The sequence below is a fragment of the Mesoplodon bidens genome (genome assembly GCF_964165515.1).
Source record: "Mesoplodon bidens genome assembly, chromosome: 17".
Lineage (NCBI taxonomy): Eukaryota > Metazoa > Chordata > Mammalia > Artiodactyla > Ziphiidae > Mesoplodon > Mesoplodon bidens.
In genome coordinates, this window is record NC_138174.1 from 24,223,232 (window position 1) to 24,244,563 (window position 21,332).

The following is a 21,332-nucleotide window of genomic DNA, read 5'->3' on the forward strand; positions in this document are numbered from 1 at the left end:
CAAAAACATCCAAGTTAAATGATTAATACCGTAGTATTTAAAACACATGCACAGACATGTGTTTATACACACACACATACACAGCCTCCTTGGGAGAAACTCTGAAGCTAAGTCTCAGCTTTTTATCAATGCTTTAATGAAATACCTTTTAGAGCTTAAATCAACCTGGGCATTAACCACTCAATAACCACATTTGACCACAGTAACTTGTCCCTTCATTCAAAATCTACTTGCACTAGATGCTATAGATACAGAGGAGAACAAGTCAAATATAGCCCATTTGGATCAGAGTCTTACAAGGAAAATGTTTTATTACAGTAAAGGGTAGGAGTGAGAACTGAATACTAAATCACTAAACACTAAAAAAAATTGAATCAATAAAGATTTGAGAAATGGCTTATTAGTTTCAATCAAACTGGTCTTCTCAAGAATTACCTAGTTGAGGGTTTCAAGACATTTAGTTAATATCAATTTATACTATGAAGACATTGATAGGCAAAACCAAACTTCAACCTAGTCCCCTGCAGAACTGAAAAAAACAACAACAACTAAATTTTAGTGGAGTTCTAATTTTATATTCTTCCACAACAGAGATAAAACTGAAGGGTGTATGCAGGCAGGCACACACATGCACCTTCCTTTAGAGATTTCTATATTCTGATTTTTCACAAAGAATTCTATTTTTTAGAAAAAAAGTTCCTATTGTATTCTGAACAAAGAAAAATCCTAGTGGTCTCTTTAACAATAAAATTTGATTAATGACTGGAATTGAAGCAGAATTGTCAGAAAGGCAAGGGAGGTCCCCATAGCACAAGATAAAGAACCATACACCAGGATACAGAAAAGTAGCGTCTGTGTCCCTGTTGTACCTCTCATTAGCTTTCTTTCCTCTAGGTAAATTCCAATCTCTCTGCATCTGTTTCCTCCATGTATATTTCATGGGTATGTATGATGTATATTACCTCGATGTATATTACCCTACTTACTGGACAAGTTTATTGTAAGAATCAAATGGAAAATTTATAGGAGGCACTTGAGAAACCATAAAACATAGGTAAAAGAAAAATTAAAATATTTACTTATGGACCAAAATGATCAAGAGGACCAAAATTCTCAAAACAAGGTGTAAATACACAGGTTTATGTAACCAAGGCAAGAAAATAATTCTTTTCTTTGTCCCAGGCCAAGTCACTCTCCTTTTTTCTCCCCATAGAGTTCTCTTCAGCTGCCAGAAACCCTCAGGGGCAAGTGGACTTGCCTCAAACTTTACATAAAACATATAAAATATAGAGGCCAACACAAGGGTGCCAGAAAAGTGAAACACTCAAATTCATCTCCTGAGTAAACCAGCACCACCTTTCTGGAGGGCAATTTTGTAACACATGTCAAAACCCTGAAAATATTCCTATGCTATGACACAACCATTCTACTTCTGGGAATTCATCAAAGGAACTGATGCTCCTGGAGCAGCGAGGGTTCTAAGGAGAGTTTATAATGCACCAATTGCTGTGCTAAGAGATTTCCTTGCACATCTCATTTAATCCTTAGGGCTGGCAGAGCAGTACTCCAGTTCTACAGTGAGAAAAACAGAGGCAAGAGGAAGGGGTTAACAATTCACCAGGCCCACACAGTAAGCAGTAGAGGGCTGAGATGCAAATCCAAATCTTCAAATTCTAGCACCCAGGCTCTTACCCTCTTCTCTATAGTGTATACAGGCTTGAAAAGCTGTTCATCACACTTTGTAATAGAGAGAAGTAAGAAGCACTCTAGATGCCAGAAACAGGAGAGAGACTGAATTACCTAGAGTGCATGCCCACCATGACACGAGGGCAGCCATTACACACAACTTGGAAGGACAGAGGACCAGCACACAGAGCATCTTTACTTTCTCAGACCCCTAACCTTGCGGAGAGGGCAGAGTTGGGAAAAGAGATAAGAGACAGCAATGACCTTTGCAGCTGCTAACTAAAGTCAACACGAGCAAAGATTAAACTTGAACTCACTGGAGGCTTCACCAGGCAAGAAATTACTGACCTGGGCTTCCCTGGTGGCGCAGTGGTTGAGAATCTGCCTGCTAATGCAGGGGACACGGGTTCGAACCCTGGTCTGGGAGGATCCCACATGCTGTGGAGCAACTAGGCCCGTGAGCCACAACTACTGAGCCCGCGCGTCTGGGGCCTGTGCTCTGCCACAAAAGAGGCCCGCGCACTGCGATGAAGAGCGGCCCCCGCTTGCCACAACTAGAGAAAGCCCTTGCACAGAAACGAAGACCCAACACAGCAAAAATAAATCAATTAATAAACTCCTACCCCCAACATCTTCTTTAAAAAAAAAAAAAAAAAAAAAAAAACTACGGACCCATTACCTCACCTGAAGGTGGAGGTGCGACAGGCCAAGCCTCTGAGGGAAGAAACAGTCACACGGAAGTAGGGGAAGATCAGGGGGCTCTGATACAACATCCCGGATCTGACACCTCAAGCTACCCCAGTTCATTACCTGCAATATTCCTGAATAGCCGACCTGAATAGAACACCCTTTTCAAAGCTGAGCACTAAAGAATCCAGTATGGACCTATGAAGAACCATTTAAAAACAAAACAAAAAACCATATAAGAGATAAACTAAAGAAAGAAAAACACTCCAGACAAATATACTCATGTCACCCGAAACTCAGATTATCTGTTTTTAGAATAGTACCTCACAATTTGTATTAATAAAAAAGAAACTAAATTTAATTCCACGTTTATACTCTGCTTCACTCACTGAAGAAAAATACTTACTGAATCCTACTCCATAGCTTTGTGTTCAACTTAAAACATAAGTAAAATATTAACCTCACAAAGAAAAAAAACCTATGAGAGAATATCTACGCAACAGTCCACAAAAGTGAATCCAGCATGAGATGACATGACTCATACTTCTGATAAAGCAAAGGAACAAAAATCATCTTTGAAAAGATACACAGGTAGATGGGGGGAGAAAGTAACACAGTAGGGTTCCCTCACCATCTTTTATAATTAGAGAGAATGTAGTTTTAGACAGATTTCACAAAAGGAGCAAAAATACAGTATTTTCCCTTGGAACACCTTTATGTTACAATAATAAACTTTTCACTTAATGCTTTTTTGTTTTGTGTCCCATTCTTGGTGAGTAAACAAGAGTCCTAAATAGGGAATAACTAAGGGTGTTTCCCTAGAGTCAAACAAATTAAAGTGAACCTGGATAATTTTTTAAAAAGCAGATCAGAGACAAAGTACAGATGGACAACACAGACAAATGAAAAGTAAGCTGCTGGAGCTCAGGAAAGCCACAGGATATAAAAACAATACCATAAAATAAATGAAATCCCCTGAGCAGCAGCAAAAAAGCAGAATAGGTATTACAGCCAAGAAAGTTTTCAGAAATATCACAGAATGTAAAAGAAAACAAATGAAAGATAGAGGAACAATTATAAACAGTAAACAGGTATTGGACACTTTGAATAAATTACACCTACCCCTATGATCCTGTGATTTCACTTCTTAAAATTTATCCTACATGTGTACTTGCACAAAATTCACAAAGATATATGTGAAAGAATATTCACTAAAACAAAAAAGGATGAAAAGCTAAAAATAACCTAGAAGCCCACAATTCCAATAAATTATAATACTTTCATATGACTATTACCCAGCTGTTGGAAAGAGAGCAACACATACTGAGTGACAGCATGTCCACAATATATTAAGGGAAAAAGCAAGTTACAGAACAATGTAAATAGTGTGCTCTCTACTTGTGATTTTTAAAAAAAAATTATATACACACACAACTCTGACACTCGTGTGTGTGTTTGTACAGGCCTAGGAAATACTATGATAGATATAGACTAAACTCGTGATAGTGGCCACTTGTGACAACTAGGATTTTTTTTAATGTCATAAAATGTCAAATACCTATAAATGGAAAGATGATAGATTATTAAATAAAATAAGGCAGGTTCCAGCATGTTCACATTATCCCATTTTGTGTAAAACCTCTATGACTACATGTGTGCATTTATATAATACATGCAATATAAAAGAGGACATACACTAGATGGGTATAAACATTGGTTTTATCTGGGTAGATGCAATTATGTGTGTTTCTAGATATGCATAAATTCTTTTATAATATGAAAAATATTTCCAAAGTCTTTCCTCTCCTCTCCTCTGGCCTAAGAAGTATTCAGGTCAGCATCATATATTTCTTGATCTTTTTTTTACCATGAGTTAACGGAGCCAAGGACTCTCTGAAATTCCTTCCTAGCCCTCTATCAACAATACTGTCCCATTTTGACCCTCCTCCTCCTGCACTAGTTCTCTGACTTCAGTACCTGTATGGATCAGCTTATATCTATTACCTCCCTCCAACAAGGTCTGAATTCAGGAAGTCTACATGGAACCCAGAAATTTGTATCTTTTACAAGTACCCTATGTGGTTTCTGATTGAGAAACAGCTGTCTATCTATCTCTTTAGCCATTAGTCTCCTTCCAAAATTATTTCATAACTTGTTACTCAATGACTAATAATTCTAACCTCCTCTTTGGTACTCATTTTATTTAGTTTTCCAAGGATATTTTATTTCTACCTCTGGTTTAACTATGCATGTAACTCCCCAACATATATCTCCAGTTCAGTTCTTGCACCTGAGTTTCAGTTCCTTATATCCAATTTTTATTAGATACTTCCAAATAAATATCCCAGTTACTCCAGAATTAGCATGTTCAAAAACTGAATAAAACTCTCCTCTCTGAACAATCTCCTCCTGTTTTCTCTGTATCAGTAACAGCCAGTAAACCAATCAAGCCAGGAGGGCTTTCCCTCAGTCACTACTGACTATCACATCTAGTCAATAGCCAAACCCTAACCCATCATCCTCCTAAACTTCCCTCAGATGTACCCTCTCCTCCATCAGCTGAACTGCTACTTACTCTTCATACATCAGTCCAAGGACCTCCCTTCTTGAGAATGCTTGGCTCATCTCCTGCATCCCTCCTGCCGAAACAAGTAGCCGCCTCCTTTATGTTCCCAAAGTGGTTTGTCCTTTATTCCTTTGATGCCATTGTTTGCATGCTTCCCTCCTTTTGTGAGTTTTGAAGACAAAAGTGTTTTTTATTGTATTTGTATTCTAGCACAGTAAGCATTCAAACGTCCGCTGAATAAATAAAAAGCAATTATTTTTAAAGAGCAAAGTTGATATTTAAATGTTGGAATGGACACTTCTACATTTAATGAATTATTTGTGAAAATATAATTAAGAGTTTCCAATAATTTCTACTTTTGTAATATTTATAATAAATGCTCCAAATACATATTTTGGCCAAATCCCAAATGTCCAAGTGCTAAAAATATTCTGTTGAATATAAGTACAACTAAACAGGGCAAAATATATGAAACACTGCTTTTCAAACATCAGACAAGAGACAATGCAAGACTATGATCCCTGAGAGAAGAGAAACACTTCCAGGTCACAACACAAGGAGAGGAAAGCTAAGCAGTCTGGCAGTCTCACCAAGTTGCAGAAACAGAGGTCAGAGTTTGGGAAGGCCAAGGTGGTTAGAATTTGCAGGGCAGATATACTGGAGGGAGAGCTCAGAAAGAGTGAGAGCTTTAGAGATCTGCAGGTGGGCTTCCCTAGGGTCCTTGACCGAATGCTGATCTGTGCCGAGTAGCTGAGGTTGGGGAAATAACTACTAGAGAGTAGTAGGCCAAACAATACCTGGAGCCAGACAGGGCTTGGGAATAGTCCGCATTCCCACCAACCAGAGTGGGAAAACTTTGTAATGTATCAGGTAATGGATGGACTCCTCAGAAGGGAACTGCTTTAGTTGAGGAACTAAGCCAGCACTATGCTGAAGGCTGTTCTGGACTCACCCTAACAAAGCTTAAAGGCAAGCCTCAAAACAACCCAATAGATTCCAAATAACCTACCTATTAACCCCAACTAAATCCAACACTCCTAAGGATTACAACAAAACTGAGCGAGCAACAGCATAAAATTCAATGACTGGCACACAGTCAAAAATTATCAGGTATACAACAGAGGAGAAAATATGACCCATAAGCAGGAGGAAATAAGTCACTAGGTGCAGATCCAGAAATGACAGAGATGATGGAATGAACAGAAAAGATGTTAAAACTATACTATTGGAACAAATGTGTTCCATACACTTAAGAAGGGAGAGGAAAACATGATCATGATAAGGAAAGAAACAGAAGACGGAAAACACTCAAATTGAACTTCTAGAGATGAAAATAAAATACATACCAGATGCAATTAATAGCAGATTAGATACTGCAAGAGAAAAGTTCAGTGAATTTAAAGACATAGCAATAGAAACTATCCAAAATGCTGCACAGAGAAACTTAAAAACAAACAAGCAAAGCAGCATCGATGACCCACTGTAAAAGGTGAATAACTGGAATCCCAAAAAGTAGGTGGGGGGGGTGGGGCAAGGGGGCAATATATGAAGACAAAATGGCTCAGAATTTCCCAAAGTTGATGAAAACCAAAAACTGATAGATGCAAGGAAGATTAACAAACCCTAAGAAAAATAAACATGAGAAGACCACACCAATATACATCATAACCAAATTTCTGAAAACCAGTGATAAAGAGAAAAATCTTAAAAACAACCAGACAGAAAAGTACACATTACATACAGAAGAACAAAGACAGACAACAAATTTCTTATCAGAAACTATGCCAAATCATAAAATAAGACAATGGAGCAACATCTAAAAAGAGTGTCAACCCAGATATCCATACCCAAATACCTTTCAAAAATTAAGGCAAAATAATTTGAACTAAAAGAAGCTGTGAGAATTCATCACCAGCCAACCATCACTAGAATCACTGTTTAAAACAAAAAAGAAAAAATTCCACAGGCAAAAGAAAAACAATACCAGATGGAAATTTGGATCTAAACTAAGGGTAATATCTCAAAGGGTCAATATGAGGGTAATATAAAAAAATATTTTCTCCTTTTTTAATTCCTTAAAGAATAACTTTAAACTGAAAATGACAATGTAATATGGGGTTTAGAAGTAAAGTGTATGATCAAATAACACATAGCATGTGGTGTGCTGGAATTGAAAAAATACTGTCCTTACACTATACAAGAAGTGATATTGATAAGTTACCTTGTAAACCCCAGAGCAACCATCACAAACAAACCAGAATAATACCTAATAAGCAAACAGTGGTGTGAAGGGGATGCTATCCCTTTTTTGCAGATAAGGAAGCTGAGGCTCATCTTCATAGGATGGCTATGAGAATGCAATTAAATAATACATTTAAAAACAGTACCTCATATAGAAGGAACTGAAATGTTAGCTTCTTCCTTGGGTACAGACCTGCTGTTTAACTTATAAAATCTAAAAATACCACAGCTATCCGTTACTACTTTGTTTTGTCTTTCAAAACAATAGTCAATCATGTAAAAAAGATGTGACTGTAACCTAATTATCTATTAAGGTATTTGCTTCTCTACAGTTTCCTGTATACCAACAATAAACACAACTTTAAAAAAAAAACCTAAAATATTGACGCTGTGCTTTCAATGTGAATATGCTTCCTAGAAGGTAGAGTAATAATGTTCTTAACCTTATATGCATAACTCCCACCTACAAGATTATTTTTAACAAAAAATATGTTCAGAATTTTAACTCAGGAACACAGTTTTCCTTATCAGTAACATCTGTGATGCCACGACTCTAAGATTGCTGAAAAAGCATTTAAGCAGCTCTTGCAAATAGTAATAAGGCTCTATCCTAAGCTGCCAGCAGCAGGAATAAGTGAACGGATCTGCTTTGTAGATGGTCCAGTGCTCGGCACATAGGAGACATTCTAAAAGCCTGTGCAGAACTTATTAACCGACAGAATAAACGAGGCATAAAAACAGGAAGAGTGTGGAAGATAATTACTAGGTTTCACGCTTGGGGAGCTATAAGAAATAACTGGAAGACAGCATTATTTTATGTCAAGGTAGTATCCAAAGGGCACCTAAAAAATACATTCAGTTGGCATGGTGAGAGCTAGAGATGTTACTCTAGGAATCATCCGCTTATCCAGAGCTTGAAAGCTGATCCTAGAGACAGTGTAAAAACAGAGGATCAAGAGAGAATCTAAGAGGACAACCATGATAAAGGATTCCCGGCAGGTAAACAAAGAACCACAAATAAGTGGCAGTCAAAGCAGGTGAGGCAGAGATTTAGGAGAATTTAGGTGTCACTGAAGTCAAGAAACAGTTTTAAGTATGGAGTGGTCAGCAGTAGATTTGTAAACGCCTGAGGGCAGGAATGATATCCTTCCTTCTCCAAACGCTGCAGGAGTCCATGCCACAGTGCCAGCCACACAGCTCACCCTCAGCCACAGTCACACCACATCCTTACAAACTGTGCCAGGCAGGCACTGCTTAATTGCTGTTAAATAGAATTCATGTTTTTCACAACAGAAGTTGCTGTTATTGCACCCATTTTACACATAAGAAAACTGAGGCACAAAACATTTAACTAATTTGCCCTCACACACCTAGGAGAATCTGTCCTGAAGGAGATCATTGCTGAGAGCAAGTTCAGCGCAGTACTAGGGAAAAACTCAAAACTGCAGGATGTTAAAAGTACACCAGAAGTACCCACCTTTTCCCCCCTTGTTCACACCCCCTGCACTAGAGAACTTGCAGTACCCAGCCTGAAAAAGTACAAACTGTGAGACACACCTACATCTCCTCCCCCACCTGTTTCCCATTTCCATCTTCCCCCACCCTCAGCCAACTGGACTACAAGTAGGTACCTGACCAACTGAAGTATCTCTCCAGAAATTCAGAATTAAGATATGGAGATATTTGTTGAGAACCATGCTACAAAATCAAAATATCTTGTGTTGTCACCACAGCAAACCAAAGTTTCATGCAAACCAAAGGTATGGGGAAGCAGAAACCAAGAGCTTTAAAGAGAGTCAATCTGAAAGAAACTAGAAGACATTACAGAGTCACAGAGACACAAGACCATGTCATGTGTTTCCAGAGAAAAACTGGCAGAGTAACTGCCTGAAGATGTTCTGGTTTCCAGGACGCTGAGCTGGGCTTCAGAGGCAGTCCTGCAACTGTAGGACAAACGCCCTTTTTAAGTAAGTTAATTCAAATGGTTTCTGCTCCTTGCAGCCAAATAATCTCAAGACATCAGAAGAGGTCAAAGAAAAAACAGTCACTATGTGCTTCACAGTAACTTTGAGGTTTTTAACTCTCCTATCAGGGATGAAGAAAAACAGTTCCACTAACATCAATGAACAGATTTGCTGGACTCCCAAACACAAACTCGTTTACACGGTACCTCATTTTCATTCACGTAATATCCAATCCATTCCAAGCCTCTATGGCCATTTATCTTATTTTTTTCCCCATGAAAATTCTCAGATTAATCCAAAAATGTTAACTTTTCTTCTGTCCAGTCTCTAACCTATACATTTCAAATGCCTTTATGCTAGTATTTTATAATAAAATAAACTTGTATATATAAAGATGAGTGGCAGATCTGTTTGGTTTGTTCTTAAATTGATAAAGTATTTTTGTTTCCTTTCCTTGCTTTACCAGTTTATACACCCTTAACTCAAACCCAGGCCAGCTTAGATCTTTTCCTGACCTGTCCCGCCCCTCATTTCCTCCAAATGGCTCATTTTACTACTAAAATTCAGGCCACCTGACAGAAAAAGGATAATTCAGCTTACCTAAATATTTATCCTTCCCAAAGTGACTTCAATTACTTTTCAAAGGCACTAGGAAACAAGTATCTACATCCTAAGCTTGAAACCCTTGCCAAACGGTGATAAAGACCAGCAAAAAATTCCGGTTTTCTATCCCTGAGAATCAGTTTGCCAAGATGAAATGGCAGAGAACTTCTTAACTCTATACAGGTTTCTTTCGCCCATTCTCAAAAAGACACTGCCGAAGTTTTTCACATTTTCTCCAAGTATAGACAGCTCCACTGACTATTTATAACTAGAAATTTCCCTAAGAATAACCTAAAATGTATCATCTGATTTGGTTTGATTTACTTTCCCAGTTAAGTTCCTGGAATTTTTTTTAATTAAAAAAAGAAAGACAACTTAAACATACTATTCTTTTACCAGCCTCAAAAGACAAAGGAAGACTTCTTCAGCTTCAAGACTTATCCCAGGAGTTCAGAAGCCAGAGAATTTCTCACTGTGGTTCAGGGACTTCGGCAAGTCCCATATCCTCAACAGCTGGGAAATATCATTAGCCTGGAGGTAAACCACTAGGCCCTTATTAGTAGTGCAGCTACCAGTCAGCCTGGGAATCCATTTGTTCTGACTGCCTTACATTCTCTGATCACTTATAAACTGTTAGTCACAGCTACAACTAACAGTGAAATTCACTGTCAACCTTTGGGTCAGTTCTGCCAGAAGGACCATAAAAAAGAATGCATAACCAGCGTACTAACTGAAAAACGTGACTGTGTATATAAAAGGATTCATTAAATGCCACTATTTTAACTAACACTGATTGTGCTAGGAACTGTGCTGCCATTTATCCTAAAATCATAAATAATAATAACACATTAAAATCTTCTTTGCATTGCTGAGTACCCTAAATTTTCTGAGTGCTCTATATTTTCTAATTCCAGACCTATCAAAATCAGTATCAATCAATATAACATCCTTAACGAGGTGGAAATAAGGTAGGGAAAGCTTATGAGTTTTGCAAGGGGCTGAATAGTTACAAAGCTGAAAAGAGATCCAGAATTTTTAACTACAATCTGCACTAAAGCCATTAGGTATGTACCTCAGCAGTATTTCTCACCCTGAAATTTCCTTAGCATCTTAAGCTAAACCACCTCCAGTTTAATAAGGTCTCAGAGGAGGGAAAGCAGAACTGTTACCACGTCATACCACTGTGGTTTAGGTTCTACTGCCATTGTCATTTTACCAACGTTTTTAATACTTTGGTCACATACATTTTTTTTTAATAAAGCAGTTTAAGTGCCTGGAATAAAAGAGTAAGTACACCCAATCCATTTGAGCCATTTAACAGCGTTGAAGAAAATGTGACAGCAAATCCAAATCTCAACACTCCGAGGAGCTGCTGGACGCTCTCCGTTTCTGTCACAAGATTTGGTTTGTGCCTGGTTCCAGGGCTCAAGGGTTCTGACAGTGAAGGATGCTGTTCGAGGACAAAGTGCAATGTCCTCCTCCTCCATATGCTCCTGTGCGCGCACCACGAACACAAACTAAGCATACGCAGCAGCACGCACGGAGGGGACCCGGCTCTGAAGACCACCCTGGGGATGGAAACTAAGCTTGTCATCCAAGGGGGATGCTGCTCCGCCGCCACAATCGGACCCCTGGAAGACCCGTCTCCAGCCCGAGGGCACCCCTCCCCCACAGCCCGGCGCCTCGAGCTTCCTACCTCCGCCCCGCTACTCCCGCCCTCCTCCCACCGCCGTACGAAGGCGCAGCTCGGGGCAGCTCCGAAGTCCGGGCAGGGACTGCGGGTAGACGGAGGGGCTGCGGCGCCCGAGCCAGGCCGCTATATCCACCGCGGCCCTACACCCCGCCGCCACCCCAGCCAACGGCGCTGCTTACGCCGCGGGCGGATCCGCGCCCGGCTCACCTGGGGGCCGCAGCCTCCGCAGCTCACAGGCATGTCACCGGCCCGCAACGACCAGCCGCACGAGCTGCAGAGCAGGCGGGCGCCACCTCCCGCAGCGGCCCCCCAGCCCTCCCCCCTCCCCGCCCCGCGGCCCGCCCCCGGCCTGCCCACCCCCGGCTTCCGCCGCAGCAACTCCAGCCCGCAACACCTCCTAGTCCTCACGCCTCCCACTCACTCACTCACGCGAGAGGGTGGCACGCCTCTCGCGAGAAGAACCCCGCGACAAAGCCCGCGCAAAAGTGGGTGGGCTTTTTTAAAAAAGGCAAAAAGGAACAGGAAAAACCTCCCCACGTGCTTCAGGGCAGCTAGCAGGACCGCCCCGCGCATCATGTGACCACGCCCAGCTGCCCCTCCATTGGCCAGACTCCGCTGGGCCAGGGGAGCTTTAAACTCGAGGCTGACCTTCGAACCTACTGCAGACGTCTTGCGCGCTTCCTGGTCCGTTACCTTGGAAACTGTTTAACCCTTTCCTCTGGCAAAATATCCAAGTTTTGGCTTTCTTTCTGCAGTTTTGGTTTAAGGCCCTGCCACCTTTCCTTCGTCCCCTTGGTTTTACCGCCTGGGGTCAGCTGGGCTCCTTCTTCGCCCCAGGCTAGCTTTGCTTTCTTCTGATTCCCGGGGCCCTTCTCATAGCGGCAGCCCCACCAGATCGGACGGCCCAAGAAAGGCTCATCCTTTGGGATAGCTCCGCCCCTTCTCCCCAGCATCTCTAGGGAGGACCACTCACTGCGCACCAGGCCAACTGCCCTATCCTAACCTCAACAATTAGCATCAAGGGATCTCCGGGCCCTAGTGCTCACCCTTCCGTCGTTACGCGATATCGGAATCGGGAAGTAAAAGCATTGGTCACGGAGAAACCGAGGTCTAGATGAAAAGCTAATATGTAGAAACAAGGTAGAATCAGAAGGGCGAATCCGGTGATGTTGCAGTCTCCTCGAAGACATCTATTCCTCAAGGGTGGAAATACCTGATAGATGAGAAAGACGTTTTTAAGTGTATACTCATTATGAGTTTTGCCCTGGTTGGGAGAGAGGGGCAGGGAAGAAAGGGTATATTCGTATGTTCATTTCTTCATTTAACAAATTTTTGTTGAGCTCCTACATATGTTAGGCACTCCTCCAGGCTCTTGATTGAGCTGCCTCGAAGACAGATAAATCTAGGTTCTAGGGAGCTTATGGGCGGGGGGGTGGGGGGGAGAAAAACGTCTGTTAGTGTTAAGCTCTGTGCAGAGGAAATACAGTGAATGATGTGATGGTGATTGTGATGGGGTGACCCTTTTGAGGAGGAGACATTTAAGAAGTGGTTGGCTTAACAGGCATGCAAATATCAGAGGGAATAGCATTCCAGGCAAAGGATACAGCTAATTCAAAGGCCCTAAATAGGGTTTGAGGGGGAAGGTATGAGAAAGTAAGAGGAAATAAGCTTGGAAATGCGCTTGGAGAAGTAAACAAGCATTGGTTACATCCTGTAGGGCTTTGTAAGCCAATAAAGGAATTAGGGAGTTTATTCTGAGTGCAGTGGAAAGCACTGGAGAGTTTTAAATAGGGGAGAGACACCTATGGTTTAATTTTTTTTAAGCTCTTCGCTGTGGAGAATGGATCTTAAGGAGACCACAGAGGAAGCAGGGAGATTAGGAGATTTATAATCTATGTAAGAGAGACTCCTGAAAATTTTTAATTTCCAATGACCTTGACGTTCCTATTCTAAAATCCATTAGGTCAGAGTCTTGGTTCTGTTTGCCGCCTTTTGTTCAGAACATCTAGATATCCTTCAGTTACTGCTGTTTAATTACAATTGGAGAAATAAATGGGAAATTTTGTGACTTGGGAAAATGAATGGCCCAAAAGGAAAGTCACCTTTGATTTGTTTTCCTCCATTTACAACACACAGATAACCACCTCTTCTGTCCAAAAGTCAGTTCTAAGAAAAACCAACATAAAATGATGTTCAATGCAGATATTTATTCCTAAGTATAAGATTTGAAAAGATAGAGGTTGAAGGCTAGAAAATGAAGATGTTTCACTAACAGAAGCAGAAATCAGGAGACCTGAGTTCCAACTGGAAGAACTCATTAACGGGTGACTCAACCAAATCAAAGTACCTTATCATCCTTGAGTCTCAGCTTCCTCATACATAAAACAAGGCAATGAACTAACCTACACGCAAAGTGGTTAAGCCTGAATTACACTTTGGCATGCACACATCAGCAAGACGGAAGCTGAAAAGGGAAATGAAATGAATTTTTATAAAAACCTAACAGAGTCATCAGCACAAGCCAAATGAAATTGAAAGTGCGCACATGCACACACACACACACACACACACACACACACACACACCAGCTGAGGAACTATGAAACTGATTAATACAGACACCAGGAATGTTTCCCTAAGAAACCTTGGCCTTCTCAGAGTGTGAAAACGGAAGCATTGCCACCTGCTCAACCTCATACTCCCTTTCTCTGTAGCTATTTTGAACCTACGTAGTATTTAGTAAATAATGATTCACCTTTTCCTAATCAAGATTTAAGAACTAGAAAAGAAATGTTTAAAAGATCTGGAGCAATATTTTAAACGTAACACCTTGGTTTTAATGAAAATAAGATTTCAAGAAACATTGTAGCGTTACTTTTTGAAAGGAAAAGTGCTGAATGAGAAAAGGTATTATTTTAACACATCAAGATCATTCTTTTAAACTGCTGAAGGAACTGAGTACTCCTTTGAGTGCTGTTTGCAGTCCTTATAATGATTAAGTGCTGCTTGTTACTGCTAATTTAGATGAACAATGGGCTCAACTCTACCATTCTAACCTAAATTAATACAGCCATAAATCCTCCCAAGTCACACTAGCAAGACAGTCACTGTGGTGTCTCTTGCCAGCTACCATTATTTTGAATCCAACGAATATAAAGTGAGAAGAAATTAGGGTTGAAATCCATTTATACAGGTGTCCCTAGTTCCTGGATTGTTTTTATTTTCTTTTTTAACAGCTTTATTGAGCTAAAATCCACATTCAATACAATTCACCCAGTTAAAATGTACAGTTCAGTGGTTTTTGGTATAGTCCCAGAGTTGTGTAATCATCACCAAAATCTTATTTTAGAACAGTTTTTTCCCCCATAAAAGAAACCCCATACCCATTAGCAGTCAATCCTCCACCTTGTCCCCAGCCTGAAGCAATGACTAATCTATTTATGCGTTTATAAATTTGCCTATTCTGGAAATTTCATATTAACAAAATTATCCAATATGTGGCCTTTTGTGTCTCACTTCATTCACATAATGTTTTCAAAGGTCAACCATGTTGTAGCATTTATCAGTACTTCATTTCTTTTTATTGCCCAATCGTGATTCCATTGTATAGATATAGCACATTTTATTTATCAACTCATCAGTTAATAGGCATTGGATTGTTTCCACTTTTTGCCTCTCTGAATAATGCTGCTTTGAATAATTGTGTACAAGTTTTGTGTGGATGTTGCTTATTCTTTTTTAATACTTTAAAAAATAAAATATATCCAGTTCACAAAGTCCATATTTTTTTTTTCCTAGAACAGCTGCTTCTCTCCTAGCTTTGCCTTTTTTGTCTGCTGTTTGAAATATCTGCACTCTATCCCCAGAGGGTTGGCATTTCTACTCGGGTAATTCACATCTGACCATGTCACTCCCCTGTTTAAAACCATTCAGTGGCTTATTATGGTTCTGCCCATGATCTTCCTAACTTTCTCCTCTGCTCTGATATCATTCTCCTTCTTAGACTAGTCTTCCTTTCGGTTGCTTGAAATAGGGCCAGACCCTCCCTGCTTCAGGGCCTTCCCACAGGCTGTTCCTTCAGTATTAATGTTCTTTCTCTCTCCATCCCCCTTAGCCTCTGAATGCCCGTGAATCCTGCAGCATCCTGCTGTACTCTCATTTCCTCAAGAACTCTTGTCCTAACTCGCCAGACTAAGTAAGATCCTCCTTATCTAGGACTCTCTACTTTTTCTTCAAAGCATTCATCAACTTAAAATGATTTCTATTGGCGTAATTATTTGGTTAATGTCTGTCTCTATCCTCTGCTAGATAGTAGGGTCCCTGAGCCAGAACCGCATCTGTTTTTAGTTATACATGCCTGGTACATAGCGGGTGTTAGTAGTTATTCAATAACTATTCAAAGGAAGGGAGGGAGAGAGGGATGAAGAAAGAGAGAGAAAGAGAGAAAAAGGAGGGGGAGAGGGGGGAGGAGGGAGGGGAGAAGTAGGAGGAGAGAAGGAAGGAACAGGGAGGAGGAAGAGGAAAGGGAGAAAGGAAGGAAGGAAGAAAGGAAGGAAGAAAGGAAGGAAAGGAGTTCTATTTTACCTTTTTTGCTAGAATTGAACTAAATTTTAGGCTCACGATGGAGGCGCTTGGGCCCATGGTGCCACCTCAGCAAACCAAACTTAGAGAACTTTCATGTCCCTGTACATTGTCCACTAGACCAGAAACAGTATATCCAGTCAGCCAATCCCCAAATGCCAAGCTACCTCTGGACTTATTTCCTTTTTCCTTCTCTCCCCAAGCAAGATCAACTCTGTGGCCCCCCAATCAGATATTTTCTATTTTTCTTTTCCGTGTTCTTTATTCTTTATCCTATAAAAGCTTCCTGGCTTCCACTCCATTTTGCAGTTCTCCGAATGGAGACCGTCTGCTTCATGAAGAGGTAGTTTATTTGTATCACCTAAATTGTTTTCTTTAATCTTTTTTTTTAACACCAGGTATCTTCAGTAAAGTCTTGATAAATGTTGTAAGCCCAATCTGTGCTGTGGCAAAGGGAATGAGTAGAAAGCCTGTGCCATGCTTGAGATGGTGTAGCAGGGGACACACAGGTCCCCTGCCCACGCTCCCTGCAGAAGGGGGTGTAGAGAGGGGAAGGCCAGTGGTGTACAGTGTAGCTGGGGCAGCAGAGTGACAAGTCAGAGAACACAGGCTGTGTCTAAGTGCACCTAACATTATGCCTAGGAAAGCCCCACATGTCCCCAGGACACATTCTAGCGGGCTCATTTCTAGCAATCAAGTTAGTAGCTGGTGGGGTCTCCTCCAAAGTAATTTTGCTATTTAATGGAAATGTTACTTTCATTTGTTTACATAGCCTGATGGAGCCAAGACGTTTGGTTTATCGGCGCATGAAAGAATTATGGCCCAGCACGGATGAATGGTTTGTTCTTGATCACTGGGGGCACTAAATGTCACAGTTCTGACTAAAATTAGCTGGTTCAATCTGCTTCTACCTTTCCGCAGAACTAGGCGTGCTGCACAAAGCTAGCTACTCAGTGTAATCCTCCTAACGACCTTTTGACTACAAAGGTTACAGGAAAAGATAATAGAGCAGACTACCTTTTCTGGTGGTTGCTTTACAAACATTATTTAGTAACAATAAACCAATGTAAAACATTTGGAAAGTGGGAAAATATGAAAATTATAATTTCATCAGCCATTTAAAAACAAAAATGCTTTTTCAATTTAAAAGATGAAGTTTCTCATTCATGATTGTTTTACTAGCATGTATATTACACCACAGTCTGTTGTATCGTTTATAACTTATACTTACTTTACTCTTTTGTAGTGAATCTCTTGAAGGACAAAACTCATCTTAACCATTCTTATAACATGATACCTAGTAATTTTTTTTATTGAAGTAGAGTTGATTTACAATGTTGTGCCAATCTCTGCTGTACAGCAAAGTGACTCAGTTATACACATATAGACATTCTTTTTTAAATATTCTTTTCCATTATGGTTTATCCCAGTAATGTTTTCATATATATATATATATATATATATATATAGCGAATAATATAGGTGATAATTCAGCAGTGTCACTCCAAATTAGACATCTTGAATTAGCAAAATAAATTTGAGTACTATTATATATCCTACTCATATATAATAATTCTTCTGATTTAAAACATCATAGGCATAGCTAAATTACTAGCTTAACTTCCAATATGTAAAATACAGATATACCATCTTTTAAGAAAACATAATGTGTAATTGTTTGAAATTCAAAAACAAATAATCATGTCTAAATGTAATTACTTCATAAGACAGTTTTTAAAATATCAGAGCCCTGCTGATTTTAAATAGTTGGTATAGAGTTAATTATAAAATAGAAGAGCAAAGGTTCATAAAACACTTATGTTACAGACCTTTCTAATTCAGAGAAGCACAAATGTAATCAAGAATTTTTAAAGCATTTAGTGTAATTAAATGGAAAAATAATTTACAAAAACATTTATGTACAACTTTTCAAAAATGTCCTTTGCAAAAGGTGAAATAGACTTCCTCTTCATATGAGTCAACAGCATATACGTTTACTACATAAAAACAGATATTAGATGACTTACGCTGGATTAGGTATCTAAAGGGCAAGGGAAGTCCTTTGAATATTGTCATAACCTTATGACAAGAGAAAACAGATCCTAGAACAAGTTGCTCCTGGGACTATCATTCCTTGTTGCTTGGCTGCTTTGCTTTTCAAATGAAACATTAACTTAACATGAGATAAGAGCATCCGTAATCATTAGTTAACTCACAAGAAATTCAACAGAAATATCCTTATGTGATTAAATCTTTAAAAACAGATAATACTCATACATGCGAAATATGAATACTGCATGCCTACTTCTGGCCCCGGAAGCATTAAACACTGTAGTAAAAATCTAGGCTGAAAAATCACAGAACTTTTAAGATACCCTGAATGTTTCCTAGGCTTTAAGAAATCCCTGTTCTTTGTGGGATTTTAAGCCATTAAATTGTGCTAGAGATGTCTAGTCTAGCCCCATACTAGTTTTTTTTGTTTTTTTGTTTGTTTGCGGTATGCGGGCCTCTCACTGTTGTGGCCTCTCCCGTTGCAGAGCACAGGCTCTAGACGCGCAGGCTCAGTGACCATGGCTCACGGGCCCAGCTGCTCCGCAGCATGTGGGATCTTCCCGGACCAGGGCACGCACCCGTGTCCCCTGCATCGGCAGGCGGACTCTCAACCACTGCTCCACCAGAGAAGCACCCACCCCCCACCATACTAGTTTTGATCCCTATTTGTTTTGGATCCCCTGGGGTTGTCCTAGAACGGATTTGCTCTTCTTCCCCGCAATGAAATCTGTGAAATCAGCCAACCTTCCAGAGGAAAACTAGGAGTCCTCATAGTCAGTTCTCATGAACTTCAAAGCAACCCACCATCTCTGCTTTACTGGCCTACATCACTTCACGGTTAGCACTATCCTCTTCCTCTGAAGGATGTGGCTACCGAAATATAAAAATGCAAACTTAGGCTACATGAATGCTAGTATGATGCTCAGAACAAAAGAGGTAGTGGCCCTACTGTACTCTAAGCTAGTCAGTTCACACCTGCATTAACCAGTGAGATATGACCAGAGGTGAGGGGGTAAGAAAATATGTCATAGGTAAAATTTCACCTGTGTATTTCACTTGGAGAAGGGAAGATTCACAGGGATATAATAAACTGAAGTCGAAATACTGTCATACAAGAAATAGCTTAGACTTCTGTTCTTCCAGAGGGAAGGGAGTAGATCTGAGTTCAAATATAAAGTGGAAAATAATTAGCAGTGTCTTAAAATGCAGTGGGTTATCTTTATAAATAATGGATGTCAAATTTCTTGAGATATGTGCAATCTTTTATTTTTATATCTTGTTTTTTTTTTGTTTTGTTTTGATTTTTTTTGCGGTACGCGGGCCTCTCACCGTTGTGGCCTCTCACGTTGCGGAGCACAGGCTCCAGATGCTCAGGCTCAGCGGCCATGGCTCACGGGCCCAGCCGCTCCACTGCACGTGGGATCCTCCCGGACCGGGGCACGAACCCGCGTCCCCTGCATCGGTGGGCGGACTCCCAACCACTGTGCCACCAGGGAAGCCCTATCTTGTTTTTTTTGTATTCTTTTTTTTTCTTTTTTGGACTAAGTACTCACACTGAGCTTCACTTCATCCTGCTCATGCAATTTATTTTTAAGATACGCTTTTTAGAGCCCAAATTGGTAACGGCCTAGTCTCTGACTTTATCATATTTTGCTCTTATTTCTAAATTGATTTAAAAGTTCTTCCTTTTTTTTTTTTTTTTATGCAGTACGCGGGCCTCTCACTGTTGTGGCCTCTCCTGTTGCGGAGCACAGGCTCCAGATGCTCAGGCTCAGCGGCCATGGCTCATGGGCCCAGCTGCTCCGATGCTCAGGCTCAGCGGCCATGGCTCACGGGCCCAGCTGCTCCGCGGCATGTGGGATCTTCCCGGACCGGGGCACGAACCCATGTCCCCTGCATTGGCAGGCGGACTCTCAACCACTAGCGCCACCAGGGAAGCCCTAAAAGTTCTTCCTTTTTAAAGCCTGTCCTTATCTCACATTTGATTGTACAGGTTGCTATCCTTATCAGTTACTGTAATAAGATGCTTACAAAGATCTTGTTATCTCGAAACATCATGCCTAAAGGCAGGGCATAATGGGTGTAACAAGATCCCTACAGAGCTCCTGTTTTACACTTTAACCACCTGTAATTCTTGCTCTCTTTTTCAGATGGTCAGTAGCTATTCTGAAATTCCTGTATAAACTCTTGATGAAAATAAGATGTGCAATAAATAAAATATGATAGAATACCACACCACCTTTTGTGTATGGCTTGAGGAAATGTCATTCTTTTATGGGAAGAGAAGTCAACATTTTACAAGGTACTACTTGGATTTAGTGTCAAACCCTGTGCCCTGCCAACTTCAATATTAGTTTGAATTTTTTATAACTGTTCTTAATTATCATGAACATTTCTTGCTCACTTTACTCTTTATGTGATTCTAAGAATTCAGCTAAGTTCCAAGAGGAACAAATGTCCTCAGCTGATGTCTGCTGAAATGTATATTATCCTATTCAATTCTGGATCATTATTATCTCTCCACACCAGCATCCTCTGAAGTGCCTGCATTTCTACCTGGTCTCTACCGAAAAAGTCAATGCAGCTTTCTGCTACATCATCCCTTCATTAAAACACGACCGGGGCTTCCCTGGTGGCGCAGTGGTTGGGGGTCCGCCTGCCGATGCAGGGGATGCGGGTTCGTGCCCCGGTCTGGGAGGATCCCACATGCCGCGGAGATGCTGGACCCGTGAGCCATGGCCGCTGGGCCTGTGCGTCCGGAGCCTGTGCTCCGCAATGGGGGAGGCCACAGCAGTGAGAGGCCCGCGTACAGCAAAAAAAAAAAAAACAAAAAACAAAAAACCACGACCGGACAATGCCATTTTGCAAACAGATAGCTCTTTCTGCAGAAATAATTGATTCTTAGATACCATTCAGAATCTGTACACCAGTCCCTTCTGCCAGGACGCAGCAAATGCTTCCTCTCCTTGTTTTTAACAATCTGATTCACCACTTCCCCTGGGGACAGGGTTTTGTGACACCACAATGTTCGGTCCTCTGATCCAGCCTGTATTCCACCTCCTGTCCCTCCTCCTGAAATGGCAATAATATATGAAGAGACCAAGCAAATCCTCCACCTGTCCTCAGGGAGAAGTCTCTCTCAAATTACCTGCAAGCCATAGAAGATTGTCATGAATCCTGCCCTCTGTTTATTTGTTCACCTCGGCCAACTTGGGTTCTACTTTCCTTGACTCATGACTTCTGACACCTGCAGGTCAAAA

The 21,332-nt window shown here is 40.7% G+C and overlaps 1 protein-coding gene across 1 annotated transcript in view; it reads right to left on the reverse strand.

The window, feature by feature from the left end:
• The window catches only part of AKAP11 (A-kinase anchoring protein 11), a 45,950-nt gene extending 34,206 nt beyond the window's left edge, over positions 1-11,744 (reverse strand). The window contains exons 1-2 of the mRNA XM_081214697.1: positions 11,648-11,744; positions 4,949-5,098 (exon numbers count right to left, since the gene is read on the reverse strand). Of these exons, the coding sequence (XP_081070823.1) occupies positions 4,949-4,955 (7 nt within the window). The 5' untranslated portion in view covers positions 4,956-5,098; positions 11,648-11,744. The remainder of the gene's footprint in view (positions 1-4,948; positions 5,099-11,647) is intronic.
• Positions 11,745-21,332: the final 9,588 nt, after the last annotated feature.